Raw genomic sequence first — 22,640 nt, 5'->3', positions numbered from 1 at the left:
AAATTTACTTATGTTTCAAAATTATATATAAAATTTTGAAAGAACTTGGATATTTCGAGTAAAATAGAATTATCGAAATTAGTCATTTCAACGGTATATTAAAAGGGAATGGATATTTTAGTTGAATTTAATTAAATTAAATTGATTAAAATCTCCATTATGAAAAGTCTCATACCATTCAAAATCGGATAAAAGAAAATATGAGTAGAAATATCGTCTTTACCGTTTCAATAAGTATAAAAGAAAATCATAATATCATTTTTTTTTTCACATTATATAAGCGAATGATAATTTCATCTAAAGATATACTGATAGATTTGAATAGAATATGAATTATATATATATATATACTATTTTTTATAAATCATTTACTATTTTTTAGATGCAAATACTTACACAAATACATTGAACAAAGTATAACAAATTAAAAAATATTGCTGCAACTTTTATTTATTTTGTGAACATTTTTCTTACTATCCACGGTATTTCTCACATAAAATACCAAGCTATAAATAAATAATAATCTTACGCGTATGTAAATACAAATATAGTAAGTATAAGTATGTAAATAATTATCATTCGAATAACTTGTTTACGTTTAAAAAAAGACATACATGCTGCGTTATTTATAAAAGACAATAATGATATACTTATCGCTGCTAATAAAATAATTTTTCCCCGAGTATTTTGTCTCAATTGTTACAATAAATAGAGAATAAGAGAGAGAGAGAGAGAGAGAGAGAGAGAGAGAACTAGTTATAAACATTGCCATTTTTACATCAACTCATACTTATGCATCGCAAAGACAATAGACTACATCACACAGTGTGCAACAGAATGTACAATAAAAATCCCCTCGGATGACAGAGATATTATTATATGATCTTATTCATACATCTCATCCAGGCGGATAAACATGATACAAACAATAATAAAAAGAACAAAAAAAAAACACAAACACACACACACAAAAAAACAAGAATCCTAATATTAAATGGCATTGATAAACTGTAAGAAATTTTTATTTCTTAACTAAACTGATTTATTTCATTAAATTGTTTTACGATAACAAAATGCAAAGAGCTTTTTTTATAATACAAAATCTTCAAGCTAAAAAACTTTCAAATATTGTATAATGTGCACAAGTTTTTTGACATACTATGATGATTCCTTGTAAAATATGTCTAAATTGAAAAAATTTATCTGTGTGTTAAGAAATACATTACATTTCAAATCATGTAATATGATTACATCAAATAAAGGCTTTAATTATGTTTAGAAAGTAGTTTAAAAAATTTGTAAACGTATGGCACTTGCAACAAACGAGCCTTAAAATAAATGAAATAAATTTCTCAAAAATGCTCATAATTTTCTATAATTGTATTACTCGTATAAAATATATTAATAAAAACGTGAATACCTCACATTATAGTGACTCTCTGAAAAAATCTCTTTGATTATTATGTACAATATTTATGAAAATCTTGTGAACCAAAACAAAAAAAAAAAAAAAATATATATATATATATATATATATATATATATATATATATATATATATACATATCGGTGTAAGCTTGGAAAATAAACAAAAAACTTGTTTACATTAATTTTCATATAAATAAATGACTACTTAGGGAACGAACTAACATTTAAGAAGTTATAATGCCTAAGGACAGGTTGTTCTATTGCACTTAAATAAAGAAAAAAGAAAATACGAAGATTATTAATGAGGAGGGAAATAAGCAAGTGGAACTAGGTAATGTAATAAGAGAGGCTGGGAAAAATCTATGTAATCACTAGTTACAGTAAGCCCATAAGCCATAAAGAGGGAAGCGAGTAATATCGAAAAAGAAGCGACGGCGTTTCAAGTTCAAAAAAGTCAGAGCGATATAAGATTTTCGAGCGACCGCCAGCCACTCGGAATAGCCCATATAGGATTTATCGGGCGCCACAAGTGCGTACGCAATAATCGTTCACGGAGAGACGCGCACACGCGCATACATAAGCGCGCGCCAGCGCGCTCTTACTCACACGCGGACGGGTGTCCTCTCGCCCGGGGAGATACGAAATATAAAACACGTCATTTAGCGTACATGTGTCGGGCGCCTCTCGCTCTCAGCGTATTCTCGTGTATTCTTGGTAATAGCATAAGCGAGCCGATGTGTCGTCTTAGGCTAGGCGGCGCTTATAAGTATCGCCGCTATCGCGAGAAAGTCGCGCCGCCGCCGAGGACGACGACGTGAATGGCGCCTCTAGAGGCGCGCTCATATCACCCGCGACACTGAAAATTCGCGCTGCAGTTCGGCCTGGCTCACCGAGTGGACCGAGTGGAGATTAACCGTATAACCGCGGGTCCACGAGCGGTAGGATGAGGTCGCACGCCCCGCGCCTCCTGACCTTCGCCCTTTTAATCCTCGCAGGTGAGAGATAGAGAGATAGAGATAGAGAGATAGATAGATAGAGAGAGAGATAGATAGATAGAGATAGATAGATAGATAGATAAATAGAGAGAGAGAGAGAGAGAGAGAGAGAGAGAGAGCGCGTGTTCCCGGCCCCGGTCTAGCTTTACCTCCTCGCGCCGCTCGACCCGAGGACGAGGCCCGGTTCTATCCTGCTGCGCCCCGACAAACTATTTTTATATGCTCCTCTGCTTTCCCGACCAATACGCACCCTCTCTATCCTAAGAAAAGCTCCGTGCCCAAAAGAAAGATAGATAGATAGATAGATAGAGAGAGAGAGAGAGAGAGAGAGAGAGAGAGAGAGAGAGCGCGTGTTCCCGGCCCCGGTCTAGCTTTACCTCCTCGCGCCGCTCGACCCGAGGACGAGGCCCGGTTCTATCCTGCTGCGCCCCGACAAACTATTTTTATATGCTCCTCTGCTTTCCCGACCAATACGCACCCTCTCTATCCTAAGAAAAGCTCCGTGCCCAAAAGAATGTAATGCGTATTACAGGCGTAAGTTGACTTTATCGATATCGCCATTACCGCGCTTAATTTTGCCCATCCGATGCTTCTCCCCGACTTCTCATCTTTCACCATACACTACTTACACCTGCCCTCGTCGCGACTATCCTCCCCCCCCCCCCACACACACAAACCCACGCCAACGCACACGCAAGCGTATTTTAATGGCATTCCAAATCTTTCATTATTTAAGCGTTGCCGCTGCAACGACTTTGACCTCTTGAGCTTTTTCCACTTTACTTTGGCAAATTATTATACATTTATAAATTTCATGCTGTTTCTCCTTAAAAATTTATTCTGTCTATAATCGAGCGATTAAATGAATTAAAGCACGCGCTTAATTCGCTCAATTAGACGAAACTATTTGACAATTCTTAAATGTTATGCTATCAAATCTAATATTGCAGTAATTGGCTTATTTCTCATCTTATTTCAACAAATTCTCAATTCAAGACAATCTTTATGAATAATATGATATATACTTTATTTAATATTTACAGAGGGACACCGCTATGTGTTAAAGTAATTTATATCCTTTAGTCGATTCGTTTCATTCGAAAAACATAACACTTGCTAATTTTATCTAAAACTTGAATATCATTGTGAAATTAACAAACTACCCGAATATCTATTAATTTGGACAATTTAAAGGACAACGATATTTAATTGTTATTTCTTCAATTTACGAAACTTCCTAAACTTTTATTATTTCGTGCATATTTTCTTTGAATGCAAATAACATTATTATTGATAAACTATGAATAATTAATACTTAATAATTAATCAATAATTAACTTTCGTATTGATATAAAGAAAAAGCGTAATGCATACGGCAATTATTATACTTCAATACCTCCTAAAAATCCAATGAATACAAAACGCTAATCAATAACATCCTTACTTTACTATTATTTATAATTATTGACTTAATTATTGATCGTAAATTTGTATAATCAATAAAAATAAATATAATCGCTAAGTCAGATAAGCCATTTGTAAACGAATTTGGTGATTTTCAAAATTATGAACTGTGACCCATAGCTATGAAATACTTGATTAATTATTTCTAAAAATAAAACATTTTTTTAGGCAAATTAATCATCATCGATACAAAAGAGGTATCTCCACAAAATTCTTTGTTAAATGAAGTGGAAATGATGATAAACACTGCTATTAAATTAATTCACGAACCAGCAACATTCAAACTGTATACCAGGTAAAGATAAAAATAACTAAGAATGTAGTTGAGTTATATATTTCAATGTTAGACTCTTTTTTTTTTTTATTAAATAGCATATTTTTATTCATAATATCGTTGATTATCTTATATTTATATATAATTTTAAATAATTCAAACTCACCATTTATTATTCATAATGTTGTTGTTGTTGTTGTTGTTGTTGTTGTTGTTGTTGTTGTTGTTGTTGTTGTTGTTGTTGTTGTTGTTGTTGTTGTTGTTGTTGTTGTTGTTGTTGTTGTTGTTGTTGTTGTTGTTGTTGTTGTTGTTGTTGTTGTTGTTGTTGTTGTTGTTGTTGTTGTTGTTGTTGTTGTTGTTGTTGTTGTTGTTGTTGTTGTTGTTGTTGTTGTTGTTGTTGTTGTTGTTGTTGTTGTTGTTGTTGTTGTTGTTGTTGTTGTTGTTGTTGTTGTTGTTGTTGTTGTTGTTGTTGTTGTTGTTGTTGTTGTTGTTGTTGTTGTTGTTGTTGTTGTTGTTGTTGTTGTTGTTGTTGTTGTTGTTGTTGTTGTTGTTGTTGTTGTTGTTGTTGTTGTTGTTGTTGTTGTTGTTGTTGTTGTTGTTGTTGTTGTTGTTGTTGTTGTTGTTGTTGTTGTTGTTGTTGTTGTTGTTGTTGTTGTTGTTGTTGTTGTTGTTGTTGTTGTTATTATTATTATTATTATTATTATTATTATTATGAGTGAATATTTATATGATACATTAAAAGTAATAGACAACTATTTTAATTCAATATTTAATACAATAATTAATTTAATTAATTCGTTTCAAAAGCAATATCAGTATGAATAAAAAAATACATTCAAATTCACAATTAATAAATACAACAATTGTTTATTCTGTTACAACGTTTACAAATATATGATAGATTTTTAATTTACTATTCGGAATCAATTTTTCCAATCGTAATATTTTTTTTTTATTTTTTTTTTTTTATAATAAATTAGTAGAGGTTATCAACTCGTAGAATATAATTTCTTAAAAATAATAACACAATGGTCGAATAATAGTTTAAACTTTATAATTAATAATAATCTCATAACAGATCATCGATTGATCTTTCGATCATCTCAACATATTATTTTCAATTAATTAAGTATTATAGTAAAAGAATCATTTACCTCCATATTTTCTTAATTACTTACAAAAAAGTGAGGCAATTTATATTCTTCAAATAAAATTTGCGTGAATATTTTTACAATAAAATGATCATAATTATGAATTTATCGAATATATAAATCTTACTTAATTTTATATTTAAAATATTGTTGTTGATATTGTAAATAAAGCAATAACTGCCTTGTAAATGTATTTCTTGAATATTAATAAATTATTCACAAAATTTTTTTAAAATGGCTTAACAAAATGCTCTTTTATATTAAATTAAAATATATATATATTTACTATATAGCAAAATATACGATATTAGCTATTTAAATATAAATTGTTATTTGCAATAATATGTGATTGTTTGAATTACTTTATATATAAAAATGTATCCGATACTGTTGAATAATAATTACATTCATCTGATTGATTGATTGATTGATCCAATATTATTCTGAATGCATAAGCAACGTTAAATTCAATTTTTCAATGACCTAATGATGTTAGTTAATTCAATTTCATACGATCATCCAAATATATATTCATGTATTGACTATTTGAAGAATTTTTAAATAAAAAATTTGTTAAGACTTCTTTTTCTTTTTCCTTTTAAATTTTATCAAAAATTAACTCTCTATATCTTCTTTAAAAGTTAAATTTGAATATTCAATAAATTAATATTTTATGGAAATATTTGTATTTCTTTGAAGCAACTAAAATAATTTTTAATTAATCATAATTTCTTCACGGTATATGGAACAATTTCTTTAAAAATATTAGTTGTTTTAAAAGAAGTATTTCGTACGTTTCTTTAAATTCTTTATAACCTAATTCTACTTGAACCAATGCAAATATTGTGGAGTCTTACCTATATATTTAGCATGCGAATAGTTTTTATAATTAGATCAATTTAACCTATTTCTATTTATGTTGATTAATGATATTTTTAAAAAAGTAATGCAAAAATAATTGTAAAATTTAAATTCATGATTATTATAATTAAAATCTAAGTTTTATGTAAACGAAGAATATTGCAAAATTTCATATCGTTCAAGAAAAAAAATCCAATGATGCTCATTAGAATCAACAGTGTATGAAAGATTTGGAAATTTAACTTACTTATTTTTAGACAGAGTCAATATAATTAAATCGGTAATGCAAATATTAAAAAAAAATTATATCATAATTATTATTACACAATTTTCAATTTTTGTAGGATACATTTACTTTTATCTCTTTTTCAATTCTTAATTATTTTGCTGAATAAATACATTTTTCCAAAAATTTTATACTATAACTTTTGGAAAAGTAGATCCGTTTGATCAATAGCCAAATTTAAGTATCTGATGAATCATCTATTAACAATGAGCTTCGTATTTTTAATAAATGGAATTCAAATATTTTCAAACGATAGATACAATCTGAGTTGGTAGATAAGTTTTCTTCAGTTGAGCATTAAACAAATCCGGGACATTTGAAATCACAATTTTATTTTAAATTCAATTTAAATAATTATTATAAAATGATAAATATCTATTCAGCATATTGTATATTTGAACAGATATTTAGTAAATACACCATTTAAATATTATATAATAAATTAATGAATTTAAAAATAATTCAAATAAACTCAATTTAGATTATTTAGAAAATTGTGAATATATCTCTAATTTATATCTAATTATTATATTTTTAGTCAGTTTAAGTACTATTTAATATATTTGTAATTTTATTACGCGTGTAGAAAACATTTTCAAATCTATCACCATGTTTCATATTAAAAAATAATTTTCTCTATTTTAAATGAATGTTCATTGCAACGTTTTGACTCGTTATTTTTAGTTGAATCATAATCTTTATAAATATTTGTCGTACCCATTACAAAATCCAAATAATTTTAAATATATTTTTAAAATATTCGCATTTTAAATAACATTGAATTTTTAAAAAATTCTAATTTATAGATTCGTGAATTTTAAGTTCATATAAATTTACGATTTCATAATATTAAGACAAATAGATTAATAGTAAGTTTTTAGTTATACAAGTAAGCATAGAAATATACACACATAGAGACATGTATATAAAAAAATTTGAATAGCTATTGAGATTTTCGACTTCAAAATATATTTCTATATTTTAATGTATTTATAAATATTGGTTATTTTGTATCATTTTACTCCAATAGATATTGTATTAATTAATTTGACTTGTGAAAATTATAAAAAATTAAATTCTCAAATTCCTATAAACATTGTTACATTTTATTTGAACAAGTATACTTATTTAATTCATGTGCGCGCGCGTGTGTGTGTGTGTGTGTGCGCGCGCGCGCGCGAGTGTATGTGTATGTATGTATGTATTTATATGTGTGTTTAAGAAAGACTACTCTTGTTGCAAATTTAGTTTTTTTTCTAATTTATAAATAAAATAAATAGACGATGTAATATTTTAGAGATATGATTGAATTCATTATATAATTATATATATTATATATATATATTACACACACGCATACACACACACACACACACACACACACACACACCTATATATATATTTATCTTAAAATTTATTTTAAGATATTTATGATCATACTTCGATTTAAAAATATAAATATTATTAATTAGAATATTAAAGAATAAAAATATAATAAAAAATTGAACTTAAAATAGAAATTAAAGTTTTTGCAACCATGGGTATATTTTAATTGAAATAATTATATTAAATTGTCTATTACTGTAATAAAAATAGATTTCTTATGTTATTATTTAATTTCGAACTTAATTATTTATCTTAATATAAATTAACTATATGAATATTTATTGTATGAAGTGGATTTTGTAGCGTAAATAATTTTATTTTTAAGAACTGGATATAATCATATGACTGATATTTTCAATAATATCTCTATTTCAATCCACATAATCATCTGCCGTATATGTGGTATCTTTAAGATAAAAATATTTTTACGATCATTAATGATTTATACTTGAAATCTTTCAAAAGGTATTTCAACATTAAGAAGTAATATTTTATATATAATCGTAATATTATAATAATTAACAGATACTTTTAGAGATTTTTTTTTCATTGCTCTTGAAAAAAATGTGTATAATAGTAACATTAGATGACGAAATATTTTTCTAATTTAATTTTATATTATAGAAATAAATATAGATAATAGTTTAAAATGCTAATATCAGTGCTATGAAATTTTTAAATATTTCTTTCGATTAAAAAAAATTTAATTATCAAAGTTGAGAATGCTTATTTTAAAAATATATTTTTGCATTATGTCTGCATTAAAATTAAAATTACAATTGCCTATTAAAGAAGCTATTTTTAACAATTAATTCTGACATACTGTTCAGTGTATCCTTTGATAGTTTAGCATTGATAAATTGATGAGAGCTTACAGTGCTGCAAGTTGTGATAAAACCCAAACAGTACTACATATGTACGATTTTTCAGTTCCAAGATAGTCGAGTGTATCATATTACATTCCGTTCCATATTTATAGTTCATATTCTAATTAATAATTAATAATGCAAAAAGCTGCAAGCGCAATAATTGCACAGAATAAATTGTTAGTAAAAAATTGTCATACATACTGCAGTGATTTTTTATACGTTTTAAAGTTATGTAAAATTAAATGAAAGAGATTTTTCAAAAATGTGTTTTCATTATATTTCGTTTTCAATTGGATTTTTTTCTTTTTTTTTTTATATTCTTTGGAATCACTTTCTACTCTTATGAATTTCTACAAACCGACTATGTATAAAACGAATACAACAATTATTTCATAAAATGAATGCATGTGTAAATGAATAATCAATTCGTTATATCAAATTCATATCTAATGCATTGGTTATCCGTAACATCCATTAACATATATGTAACAACGTATTATCGAATAATTTAAATGATTTAAAAATAATATTTGTAATTATAAAAGATGTAATTTATAAAAGAGAAAAAAGAAAAACCATTTATATATAAATTAACTATTTTGTTATATAATTATTAGAATGTCATATATGGTACAACAATGTATTACGAAAAACTTTTAGTCATTTAGTCGGATTTCTTTCTCAAGTACTGTCGATACTGAAGCAATCTAAATTAAAAATAAATCTAATTAAATGTTCTAAATTCAAATTTCAATTTAAATCCAATGAGAGTACAGCCACGTTAATTTGACATTTTATGCCCAAGCTATTCGAATTAAGTTTCACTAGCTTTCGAGCACGCATTAAGTCTGTGTTCGGCAGTATCTTTTTGCCTGCTATTTTGATTAGAAATCAGAGCGACAGACAGTGACACTTTATTTTAAGGAACTTTGGAACTATGCATATTAATAAAGAATGATGAATTACATTATGAATAAAATATGAATAAGATTGTGCCGAACGATTTACTATCGTCGACTTTAATATCGACCACTATGCTGTCTCACCCTATTACCCTACACATCGATCAATATTCTCATTCTTTAATCCACGATAGTCGGCGCCTTCAAAAAACCAGTTAGCACTCGTAAGCGCTCGCTAATGGCGCGTCTCGAGGCGTGAATTCAAGGAGAACGATTCGCTCGTTCGCCGATCGTCGATTCTCATCTGTCGTGGCCCGTCAGGCAGTTGGCGCATGCAGGAAATGCCAGCGAGCTTCGCACTAATAAATGTATCATTTTTTTATGTGGCGCCTAAGCGATGAGCACATTGGTGCCGACGTCTACGTCGTCGTTTGTTTTTTCATTTCCTTCGCTTTTTTGCTCTTCGCGATACGCCTATTCGCGTGTGATGAATACGGCATGAATATTCTATTCTCAGCGCTGATGCTCGACTTGTGCCACCGACCAGCCGTGAATATCATCGCCGTGCCGATAAAAGCACGTGGTGGCGAGAGAAGGGGAGGATAATAGAGAGAGAGAGAGAGAGAGAGAGAGTAAAAAAAGACAGAGGGATCGATTGGAAATTAAGAGGATGGCTTCGTCAAAGTGGTATACCCTTGGTTTTGGCAATCGACCGTTGGTGCGAAGTACGCGACTGACTTATTACTTTAACTTATCATTGAATAGCATTGATTTTTTTTACCTTATCTCCTGTCTCGTTTGTAAATTTATATTTGAAGACGATTACATTGCTTATTATACGATAAAATATGAATCTTGATATTATATTTGATATTTATCTCTTGATGAAAATTGCATTTAAAATTCTTCAAATTATTAATTGTATTATTAAAATAAAATGTGATCCTCGTAATTTAAAATGATTTGATTAAATTATGCTTAATAATTTCGATGTGCAAAATATTTTTTCCTTAGTCTTTATAGTTTTAATTTTTTAAGATATTACAAAAGTATGTTATTATAATTATTATAATTGACCAGTGCTTAATTCAACAGATTGGCAGATAATTTGTACAATCATTTTTTAAGTTTATTATAAGAATACTTTATGAGTAAATCTATTAAAATATAATTGATTAAACAAAATATCATTGAATAACTATGAATGTGTGTGTGTGTGTGTGTGTTTGTGAATCATTATTTATTGTATGAAATTGACCAATTAACATTAATATATTAGAAATTATTGGAAAAAATTTTCTATAATTACTTTTAGTTCTAATTATTTAATGCCCTCATAGATAATGAATATATCATTAGTTATGATATTAAAAATTTATTAAAATTTACGTTTATATAAAATTGAATAATTTAAAATTAATAATAAATTCTTTAATTACACTGATATTGCCAATAACATTCTCTATGAAATTGTTTACAACAGAATATTTCTGTATAAATTTGTATTCTCAATATTTGTATTATATACATTCTTAAATTAGCACATGATATTAAATATTAAAGTTTTATTTGATATAATTATTATTAACATTAATATTTAATATAAAATTTAATAAATTTAATTATTTTATCTTTCTAAAACTATTTTCTTAAAAACCACGTTCTTTTCATTTCCATGTATCTTCCTTAACTAAGACGATAATATATATATATATATATATATAAGAAATATGAAATAAATTATCGTTAAATATTAATCTTAGTCATATCAAAATTATTTATATTTTCAATAAAAAAAAAAATATATGAGTAGAAAAATAACTGTGAAATATTTATATATTTTTTCATAAAAATTAATAGGAAGATGTTAAAAAAAATCATATATTTTGTAAATATTAATTATTTTAATTAATTATAAATAATGTATTTATTCTCGCGCATATAACATTGTATTATCAAATTGGTTAATTATATAAATATTATTAAAAGAAAATTAATTTTATAATTTAAAATTAAAAAATTATCTTAATTAAGCACCATTAAATAACGTCGGTCATATAGTATTAATTTTATAGTTTTAAACATGTACAGACAAATTTTTTTGGATTTTTTACAAGAAAGTCAAGATTTATGTATTTATTTACTTAATGTAATTCTTGATTTATAAATATAAATTTTCTATAAACAATTTTTGTTTTATAAATGTAAAACCTGTTTTAGCATGCCAAGTGAATATCAAGTTTTTATGTATATAATTGTACACAATTATTTTATACGGAATGTCATTTAGTAATTATTATATTAAACGTCATTATATTAAATTTAAATTCTTAATATTATAATTCAGAATAATGTATGCGTTAGCAAACGCACACGCACCAACACACATATATGTTATAATTTTTTAAAAAATACAACGCAATTGTGAACACAATTTTATTTCATTGGTGTAATATATTTAATTTTCTATACAATCACTTTCTAATTGACAAAGTAATAAATTCTCTAATTAATATTCTTAATTATTTTTTAGAGAAAATCCTTTTGGTGAAGAGCAATTATTGCTAAACAATACCGAAATTCTATATGCTTCGCATTTTAACGAAAGTCGACCAACCAAACTTATTATTCATGGCTTTAGTGATACGGGAAAAGAAGTATGGATTCGAGGACTGATCGATGGTAAGTGCAAATTTGCTAATTTAAATTAAATTAACACAGAATATGAAATATTATTAATATTAACATTATTACAAATGAAGACTACCAAATAAATGCTCTAGTTGATCTATACATTATTTGATCAAAACTAAGTGTAGACTATGGGAGAAACTTTTATCGTCGGAAAAAAAAACTGAGTGTCGACATTGTTGCACATCATCGCAATGATAACCTCAAGTGAACTTGTTTGAATTCAATTTTTCTTATAATTTTCTGGTGGAAAAATCTTTGCAAAAATTCTTACGCTATTTTCTATTTCTAAAATATGACATCATTTTTTATAATGAAAAATTTTTTAAGCTAAGTTTAAAGTTTAATGTTACGTTCGTTCTTTGGATTGCAATTAGACAAATTTTACTTACTCTTTGAAGCCACATTAAACTACTCTTTTAAGTAAAAAATTTTTTTTCATATTTCAAAATTTCATATTCGCAAAATATTTTGTAACGTTCTGTTTTACTATTCATTACTTGATAAATAATTGTCTTACAAGATTATTTTAATTTTCATAATATATTAATAAATTCAAATAATATAATTTACACAAATATTTGTTATTTTTATTTAGATTAAGAGTACTTAGATTAAATTTATAAAGATTATCCGTAAAGATTTATTATCGTTTGATCAAAATCAATTGCTGGTATATAGATTTTCAGGAATATTCTTTAATTTTTATATCAAATTATATAATTATGTACACCTACGGCAAAATTTATGTAGAAAATAGAGAAGAACAAATTTTTATAGTAACGTGCACGAGCAACAAAAAGATACTAAAAGTTATTCTTATAAAATAATTAAATCTCAATAAGAGCTAATATCTTTCTTAACAATTTTTTATTAATTAAAAATAAAATTTAATTACAACATCGTTTCTAAATGACAATTTTTCATATTGCTTATTAAAATTTATCAATTCTTTAATAATTTATAAAAAATATGATACATCTGTAATTTAACAGGTTCAAAATTTTTTAAAGTATAAATAAAGATTTTTTATAACATGAAAATAAAATTCCCGATAATGCTTATAATTTATTATCTAAGAATTTTAATTGAGAAATAGAAGCGAATCTTTTTTAACATATAGAATAAAAAATAGACATTTAATATTTTATTTATTATAAATCTATGATGAAAGTGTGACACTGTGTTTTATCATTGTTATACGACTTTATAGAAAAGTAATTTTAAATGTTAAATATTTTTCATATAAAACTATTCTGAATCTAAATATTATAATACAATTTGATAAATAATCGAAAGATTTTAATCAATGATTTCTCTGATAATGATCATAATCAATGTGTAATATTTTAATTGTGAGAATGGTGAAAAATTATTAAATCAAAGTAGAAAATAAAAAACTATAGTACATAATTACTAATGTGTATTATTAAACAATTATGATCTTATTTCAAATAAATGTAAATAATGACTTTGAATTTCAATGAGCATCAATCAATTATATTTCCTCTAGACAGATGGTAAACAGCAATTATTTAATATATTTTTAGGGATACTTTTCGTTTTATCATGTTACTTGTATTACTAATGTACTATAATTTTTTAATTTTATAAACTATCTTAAAATCAATCGCAATCTTTTATTTATTTATCACTCGTCCGTCTTAATAATAAATGGTGATTAAAAAATTCTAGATTTGTAATGTAATGGCAATGTGATATAATTTCGTGGTATAATTACAATAATTTTGCTGTCACTATTAATCAAAACAATATAAACAAGGCATTTATTAATAAGAATTTTTTGCTACATTGAAATCTCATCTATTATTTAGTTTATTATTATATTGTTGAATTTCCGAGTGGTTACAATAAATTTATAATATATAAAATACACTGTACTATTAAAACTGAAACCTCTATTTTGAATTTCACAAACATTATTAATTATATAGTGTCCAAATGCCTCGAGTTCGTACGGATTTCTTTAACCGGCGTTATTCCTTTACAGCACAATCAATATTACGTACTCGTCGGTAGAAAAAAAAAAAATAAAAAAAAAATAAAATAGAAAAATAAAAAAAAAATTAAAAAATCAAAATTAATATAAATCTTAATGTACTTCTAGCCTATTTGAAGTACCAAGATGTAAATGTGATCGTAGTTGGTTGGGGCATCCTCGCCGCGGATCCGTATCCCACGGCGGCGAACAATACGCGCCGAGTAGGCGAGTATCTTGGTGTTTTTTTGGAGTTCCTGTCGCGCGAGTCTAACCTCGAGTACAAGGACGTACATATGTGCGGGCACAGTCTCGGATCACACGTTGCTGGATTTGCCGGGGCATTCTTAGATGGGAGAATTGGTAGAATTACTGGTATGCAGCACGCTTTTCTTTGACACACATTGCAATAACTCGTAAGCTGGATCACCTTGGATTTGCTATTGCTATGGATTTCACAGCTACACTCCGCACAATGTTCATAATTATGAAAATAGTACATAATTTGTGAAAATGTTATTTTTTAAGGCTTAGATCCGGCCAGTCCACTGTTCGAAACACCCTCCGGTGTTGTGGATCCGGACTATCGTCTTGATCCAACCGACGCCCAATTCGTCGACGTTATTCACACTAGCGGAACTGCGTTTGGATTCCTCGCAGCAATCGGTCACGTTGATTTTTATCCAAACAGTGGAAAATTTCCTCAACCTGGCTGCAATTTTGCACCCACGAATAGTAAGATTGTTCATTTAGCGAATTACGCTATTATATTACGTTAAGCACAATATAATATTATAAATTATACTTTCAATGTTTTTCGATATTTCTGCATTAAATAATAAATTTTTCTAAAAGTTTTTAAATCCCAAAATCCATCATGCCTTATTTTAATTTCTTCCACTCTAATAATTGAATAATCCAATCTTTCGAGCTCTATCTATTATGATAAAGAATAAACAATATTTTCAGAAATGTATTAAAAAAATGTTTTCATTAGTATCGTAGCTTAAGTGTTTGTTTGTTTTTTTTTTTTTTTGTACAGCGTACTGCAGTCATACGCGAGCTTATCAATTAATGACGGAAAGTATCGGAAGTACATCTGGTTTCAAGTCGAAAAATTGTGAAAGCTGGGAAAAATATAAGGATGGCCAGTGCGATCACAATCCAATTGTCTTGATGGGCGAATACGCGTCGACATCGTGAGTACTCACGAGCCTGATTATCAATAATTTTTTTAATCATTATATCGAAAGTATCTGAATTTCTTTCTAATATTATTATTATACATCTTGTTGCTATAGGTTACGAGGCAAGTTCTACTTAACGACTAAATATGCACCTCCTTTTGCCATCGATTGAGACATTCATATTAATTACGTTTGTAAATCTCACTTTACAATTTTGAATGTAACGCTTTCAACTAGTCATTTCTCCGACATTGTATTTATAAATCATGTTACATTAGTTCACACTTATTATTATTTTACTTTTGGTTGTGAAAACAACGGAATTTTTCTTTTTTTTTAAAAAAAAAAAAAAAAAAAAAAAAAACATCATAGGCGCACCATTTAAAGAATAAATTTAACGACCTAGTTATACTTATTTATTCATAAAGATAATAAAATTTTGAATAATTTTTAATTATTCAATTGTTGAATAATTGAACTTCAATGTGACTTAAATTATTTTAAACTAAAATGGCAATACCTTCGAGAGATCTACACTAAGAATTATATATTTTAGAAAATATATTTTTATATATTTATTATTTATAATAAAATTAGTTGCTTAATTTATATAAGATTTTATATTATTCGATCGTTATTATTGTTCGAATTATTGTTAATCAATAAAAAGTTTCATGACCGAATTATATTTAGATTTGAGTATTGTACAAAATAAATAATCTAAACAGTCATTTGTTATTGAAGAAATGGCATTTTTATCAATTTATTTAAACTATTAAATTTGGATACAAAAAAAAAAAAAAAAAAAAAAAAAAAAAAATTCTAATAATAATAATAATAATAAGAAAACAATGTATCAAAATAGTTATTACTGTTTTACTTATAGTTGTAATTAAAAATTAATAATAATGATAATTTATAATCGCTCACATAATACAGTTCCACATTTTACACCCACAAAAAGATGAGTTAAAATTTGCTTCGAAACAATCAGTTTTAAAACATTAATCATTTATGGTAGTTTCAGGCATCTTATCTTCAAGAATTAATTTTTTTCTTCTTCGATTTTTTATCCCCAGGTGGTGGTGAATGCACTGCACCGGTTAATGCGCTCAATTTTTGTTTCAATTGCAGAAGAACTTCCACCTGTGGTTGCCACACGCTCTTTTCATTCTTAGCTTTTAGTTCTCTCACGAGATTACCCTATTAACAATAACATTTTTCTATGTAATCGAACACTTCAAAAATATATTACCATTATACGCATTAAATTTGAGGATCAACAGTTCAATACAATCACTGTTAATTAATTATTTCTTATTGAAATTTCACATTCTAGTGATAAGAAATCACGCTTTCATGTATGAATCACATTTTAATTGGAATTTTTATTGTGTGTATACTAACTTGTTTTAATACTGCTGCTTCTAGTTCGGTTATTTCCGCGGTAACGTTACCGTTTTGCTCGGGAGCAGCTGCAGTGGAAGAACTTTTACTCTTCGCAGTCGCTTGTCCCGATACATTGCTATTAACTTGGAACTCAGCCAACTTTTTCTTTAAATCTAGTAGAATTTGTACTTGCGGTTGCCAAACATCTTTACCTTGTTTGGCTTTTAAATCCCTCACCAGCTGAGCCTAAAAAATAAAAAGAATAAAATAAAAAAAATAAATAAAAAAAAAAAAAAATAAAAAAAAAACAAAAACAAAAAAACCAGAAAATGTTAATCATTATACGAGTTGATTATATAATGAAATAACGGAGTTCAAGTTGGCTATTTGTATGCCCTGATATAATTTATAATGAAATTAATATCTTAAATGTAAGTATTTTTAAATCATCCGCCATTCTCACACTATCCATAACTCTATCAATTGTGAATTATAAAGGATTATGCGATAAAACAAAAACAACGATTTTCAATTAAAAGGATCGATTAAGCGAATCATCGACGATGATCATAAGAATTGGTGATAAAACAACAGCTTTCCCATAAATAATTTTTCCAGATAATTAATTATAAGCTTGTTAAAGTAAGTTGTAAATTAGTAAGGAGACGTTATGTAAAGCGGTATTGATATTTATCTATTTACGTACTTGATTTGCCACTGCTTTTTCCAACGACGCTAAATTAGTAGAATCTTGTGAGTTTTCTACCGATACAGATTGCTTTCCACCATATTTGTGTCTTAATTCTTCGACTTGCTTCTCTTCGATTTTGGAAAATAGTGGAGAGGGTTTACCAATACTGTGTCCAGCTGGGAGCATAATTGAAAGAATTTCGGGGATATAGCCATAATTCTGTTTTGATAATCCCAATTGAACCCTTATCTCTCGGGCTGTGTTTGGCATAAACGGAGCCAGCAATGCTGAGATAAGACAGGAGATATTGCAGCATACGCCAATAACAGTTGCTCCCTTTTTCCTGTGCAACAATAATTATATATTAATCGATCGATTAGTCTACACGTGGAGATAAATTGTTGTAGATAAAGATGATTCGTTGTGACACTGACATTTTTTAAATTTTTATATCGTTGAGAGAGTTAATTACGATCGAGTTTAATAGTAATATCGAGTTTGTTTGTAAAATTTCGCAGGATAGAAAACAATATTTTGTGTACTTTAATGCTTTTTTCGGACAAAACTTACTTTTCTTCTTCCGTTCCTTTAATTTTAACCCATGGCTGCTGATATTGCATGTACTGATTTCCATGTTTTGAAATAGCTAGAACATGTTTCAATCCGTCTCGTAATTTCGCTTGTTCCAAAAAGGATATATAGTTCGTCAATTCACGTTGTACCAGTGCAAGCACATGCATATCTTCATCGGATAGCTCCATTTGTGGAATTTTGGAATTAAAATTTTTCTCCACAAACATAAGAGCTCTAAATGACATATTCAATATAACGAAAGGATAACATTAATACAATTACATCATTATTTGATTGCTACCAACCTATTTATAAAATTCCCAAGGTTATTCAATAATTCGCTGTTATTTTTTGTTGCTAGGTCTACCCAATTAAAATTTGAGTCCATACTTTCGGGCCTAATGTAAGCAAGATAAAAACGCCAAACATCGGCAGATATGCCAGTTTCTCTGGCATCCGTACCAAATACACCGATTCCTCTGGATTTTGAAAATTTCGTATCCTCGTAATTCAAATATTCTAAATACAAATAATTATTCCAGATAAGCAACAATATAGTGATGTGAATTTTATTGAATCTAACGAATTTTTCATTACACGTTAAAAGTTAAAAATTACGCGAATTAAGAGTAATTTTATATGAAGACTGTGATGAGGAATAGGAGTTAAATTTTTAATTTGCACATTTTGTTATTACATTATTGCACAAAGGTTACTTTCAAACAACTCGACTATTTATTGATATTCTGATTGACTGCTAATGAATAGCAAATTTATTCCTTCCATTATAAAATACTTGAAACAAATATTTACCAGTCGCCATTATATGTTTTACTAATATATGATCCTCGTTAGCAGCTAAAAGAGTTGCAGGGAACATAATAGCATGAAATGGAACATTATCCTTAGCCATAAATTGGTATAGATTAACATCAACGTTATTGGGTTTCCACCATTTTTCATACTCCTTAGTATATTTTTTTGTAATACTGAGATACCCAAGAGGGGCATCGAACCAAACGTAAAAGACCTTATCTCGATAGCCATCCAATGGTACTGGAATACCCCATTTTAAATCTCTTGTAATGCAACGAGCTTTCAAGCCGTCTCTCAACCAAGGCTTTGTAACAGTTTTGGCCACTAGTGACCAGCCGTCTTCTACCTTACTCGCCCATTGCTTTAAATTTTCTTGAATCTATCATATAATATATCACATTATCATTTTCAAGATAAACAAATACAATAATAACAAATGTATTATGAGCAATTGAACATTACCTTTGGTAAATCTAAGAAAAATTGAGTCGAAGCTTTGATTACTGGTTTGTTGCTGCATACTTTACATCTTGGATTAATTAACTCTGTAGCATTGACGAGATGACCACATCCGTCGCATTGATCGCCTCTTGCATCTTCGTATTTACATCTAGGACAAGTTCCTTCGACAAATCTGTCGGCCAAGAACCTATCACAATTTTCACAAAGGAGCTGATCGATTATATTTGTTAAAACATAACCTTTATCTTTGATTCTTAGAAACATTGCTTGAACAATTCTGAAAATAATAATTTTGACAACGCTATGTATTAATATAAACTGCCAATATATATGTATTAAAAGAAAAAAATAAACAACTGTTTCACAAGCATTTATAAATTATTTAGAACTATAATTACTATTTTATACTTCATACTAAACTTTAAGTAAATTTGGCTTAATTTTGTGTAAATTTAACAATAAATTTTTACATAGTTAATTAACTTGTATAAATAAACAAGGAAATATTAAACTCGGCGTAATTACACGTGACTATTCATGTTTTTTTTTCATCGTGTATAATGGCAATCCAATATCTTACTCAGTTTGTTCCGACGTTGTTGTACGACCAAAATAATCAAAGCCAATACTGAACCACCTGTAAATGTCATTATGAATATCGAAAAATTTATCGCATATTTGCTGAGGGGTCACTTTTTCCTCTAGTGCTTTAGCTTCGGTTGCAGTGCCATATTCATCGGTTCCACTATAATATAATACGCTTAGTGAAAATCAAAATTAAATAAATGTAATTCATATCATTCATATTGATTATAAATTATATTGACCTTATATATAGTGTATTATAATTTCTCTGTCGACAATAGCTGTAAAAAGCAATTTTTATTAACAAGTTAAACTATATTTTCTTTATAAAAATAAATGAATAACAAACCGTGCAAAAATATCTGCTGAAAGTACACAACCAATAATATTTCCTAAATGAGGTACATTATTTACGTATGGAAGAGCTGACGTCACCAAAATATTTTTTTCTCCTTTTTTAGGCAATCTATTAACATTATTAAGAAATTCTTTTATTTGTATGTTTAATGTAATAATAAGAATAAGTAGTAGTAGCGGTAGCGGTGGTTGTAGTTGCAGTAATTTAAAATATTGATATATTTATTTATTATATTTTAAATTATATGTAACAACCACTTATGCATAGAAGATAAGTATGACATACACAGGGTAAGGAATTTCCTTAACGGAAGGATAAACCACGGATGTCCAACTGTTCTTCACAAGATTAATTTCTTCATCTGTAATTGCTTTAATCTCTTTATCTTCTAAATTATTATTCTAAAATAGATGTTAAATATAATAAGCAAAATATTTTTGTTGTTTATTAAGATTATTAAATTATTTACCTTTAAAATAAAAACATGAAACTTACATTCTTTTCTGCGGATATAATCTGTGAATTTGCAACACCAGTATACGAATTGAGAGGAAACCAAGATGCCGCGTTCATAGACATAATAGCTTGAATACCTCGTTCTAAATTCATTTTTTCTAAACATTTTTTAATAATGGGTAGACTTTCGATATGTTTTAACCATCTATCGACATTAGGAAATTCTTTACGTATTACTTCTCCCATATCAGTAACAACTACCGTAGACCATAATGTTACCCAAATAGATGCATCGACTATGGTTATATTGTCCTTATCCTAATATAAAATATGCATTTTAACATAATAGAGAGAACGTGATAATTTTTCAAATAAAAAAAAAGATCAGTAATTGTTGAAATAAAATATTATACCTTAATTAAGTACTCTTTATTTTTCAAGGATGCATTTAATTCTTTTATAAGGGACCATATTCGAGGCTTGTGAGATACATCTAATTTTCCAGATCCACCATAAGAAACTATTGCTGGCTGTAATTAAATTCATAAATACTGGCGATTTATCTAACAATTTGCAAAATATTTCTTTTCATTTATCCTAAAGTTGTAAAGTAATAATGTGACTCTAATCGTCACTGATACATTGAAAATTAACGGTTGTAGGAAATAATATATTTTATCATGTAAGCAAATGTAGCGATCGAGAGGAAAATATTTATGAAAAAAAATGTAGTAAAATAAATGAAAATACAAATTATTGAATTTAACGCAAAAAAAAATATAGTATATAAGGGTTATTTGTCTTTTCTACTTAAGGCACTTATTTTCTATACAAATTCATGCAATTTAATTATGCGCTTATTGCAACAAAAATATTCAATGAAATTGTATTTACCTGCAATTGTGAAACATCCCATTCCAGCCATCTGTTTGCAACAATTACATCTTTGTTACTTATTGGTGAAATATATTGCACAGCTGCATTAACGCTAAACAATTCTTTTCTTGACGAATCTATTTTTAGCGTCGGTAGACGATTTAATGAACACTCTAACGTAACACATAAAAATAAGAATTTTAAAAATATTTACGACATAAATGAAAGAAAAAAAAAAGAGAGAGAGAAAAAGAAGAAGAAAAAAAGGATATAGTAAAAGAATAATAATAATAATAATAATAATAATAATAATAATAATAATAACAACAACAACAACGACAACGACAACGACAACAACAACAACAACAACAACAACAACAATAGAAGGAAGTAACATGTTTTTTGTAACGGTATAGGATATTATTTTTCTTAAATAAGCGAATTACTCATTATGACTGTGGAATAGAATTAAAGGAGTTTTAAGGCAAAATATTGGAGAATTGACGTAGCAGAATACAATTGTATCTGAAAGGAGGTTAGGTATCTTACGTTTTGGATCACTTGTGAATTCAATTGCAAGCTCCTTTTTACTTATTTCTGCCGCCACTATTAGCTTCAAGGCATTGGGATTATTCGGATTCGATGTCACGTTCATTTTCACTAATAAATTAATAAATACGCGTAATAAATATTAAAATATGTTCGCTTCACAACGGACACATGTGAGCGATCTAATATGCAGCGCCAAAGAAATCTCGGATGAACGTTACATTGTACTATAATATCACGTATGTCGTGTCAGGAGAATATTAGAGTAAATAGCAATCGTTCATAATAATTAATGAAGTAATTCATACTCCGACATTAAATATAATTGAGTCATTTATAGCAGACTACTTTATTAACTGAAATAAGTGTAAACGGGCGTTTACAGAAAATGA

The 22,640-nt window shown here is 27.6% G+C and overlaps 2 protein-coding genes across 2 annotated transcripts; one reads left to right on the top strand and one right to left on the bottom strand.

Annotated features, from left to right (window-relative positions):
* Positions 1-2,194: 2,194 nt before the first annotated feature.
* LOC105364166 (pancreatic triacylglycerol lipase) lies at positions 2,195-15,789 on the top strand. Its single transcript, XM_011502038.1, has 7 exons — positions 2,195-2,423; positions 4,056-4,182; positions 12,150-12,298; positions 14,436-14,681; positions 14,835-15,041; positions 15,349-15,505; positions 15,608-15,789. The coding sequence occupies exons 1-7, from the start codon at positions 2,372-2,374 to the stop codon at positions 15,663-15,665; spliced, it is 996 nt and encodes a 331-aa protein (XP_011500340.1). The 5' UTR covers positions 2,195-2,371; the 3' UTR covers positions 15,666-15,789.
* Positions 15,790-16,389: 600 nt separating this feature from the next.
* MetRS (methionyl-tRNA synthetase 1) lies at positions 16,390-22,474 on the bottom strand. Its single transcript, XM_011502036.1, has 15 exons — positions 22,249-22,474; positions 21,718-21,872; positions 21,237-21,353; positions 20,863-21,141; positions 20,653-20,768; positions 20,359-20,475; positions 20,252-20,290; positions 20,005-20,169; positions 19,425-19,701; positions 18,960-19,341; positions 18,452-18,665; positions 18,144-18,380; positions 17,589-17,916; positions 16,901-17,128; positions 16,390-16,696 (listed from the first exon to the last, which is right to left on the bottom strand). Exons 1-15 carry the CDS (start codon positions 22,352-22,354, stop codon positions 16,532-16,534), a joined length of 2,925 nt encoding a protein of 974 aa, XP_011500338.1. The 5' UTR covers positions 22,355-22,474; the 3' UTR covers positions 16,390-16,531.
* Positions 22,475-22,640: the final 166 nt, after the last annotated feature.

This window comes from Ceratosolen solmsi, unplaced genomic scaffold (assembly GCF_000503995.2).
Source record: "Ceratosolen solmsi marchali unplaced genomic scaffold, CerSol_1.0 scaffold43, whole genome shotgun sequence".
NCBI classification, from domain to species: Eukaryota; Metazoa; Arthropoda; class Insecta; order Hymenoptera; family Agaonidae; genus Ceratosolen; species Ceratosolen solmsi.
This window is presented reverse-complemented; position numbering and strand designations above follow the sequence as displayed.

What these genes read in the sequence shown, in the direction of transcription:
- LOC105364166 (XM_011502038.1), top strand. Translation starts at nt 2,372, where the DNA reads ATGAGGTCGCACGCCCCGCGCCTCCTGACCTTCGCCCTTTTAATCCTC. An exon ending in CAATTTTGCACCCACGAATA is followed by an intron (nt 15,042 to 15,348) that starts GTAAGATTGTTC and finishes TTTTTTGTACAG; the next exon opens with CGTACTGCAGTCATACGCGA. An exon ending in GGCGAATACGCGTCGACATC is followed by an intron (nt 15,506 to 15,607) that starts GTGAGTACTCAC and finishes TTGTTGCTATAG; the next exon opens with GTTACGAGGCAAGTTCTACT.
- MetRS (XM_011502036.1), bottom strand. Translation starts at nt 22,354, where the DNA reads ATGAACGTGACATCGAATCCGAATAATCCCAATGCCTTGAAGCTAATA. An exon ending in CTTGGGAATTTTATAAATAG is followed by an intron (nt 18,381 to 18,451) that starts GTTGGTAGCAAT and finishes TATGTCATTTAG; the next exon opens with AGCTCTTATGTTTGTGGAGA. An exon ending in AAGCAGCAGTATTAAAACAA is followed by an intron (nt 16,697 to 16,900) that starts GTTAGTATACAC and finishes TATTGTTAATAG; the next exon opens with GGTAATCTCGTGAGAGAACT.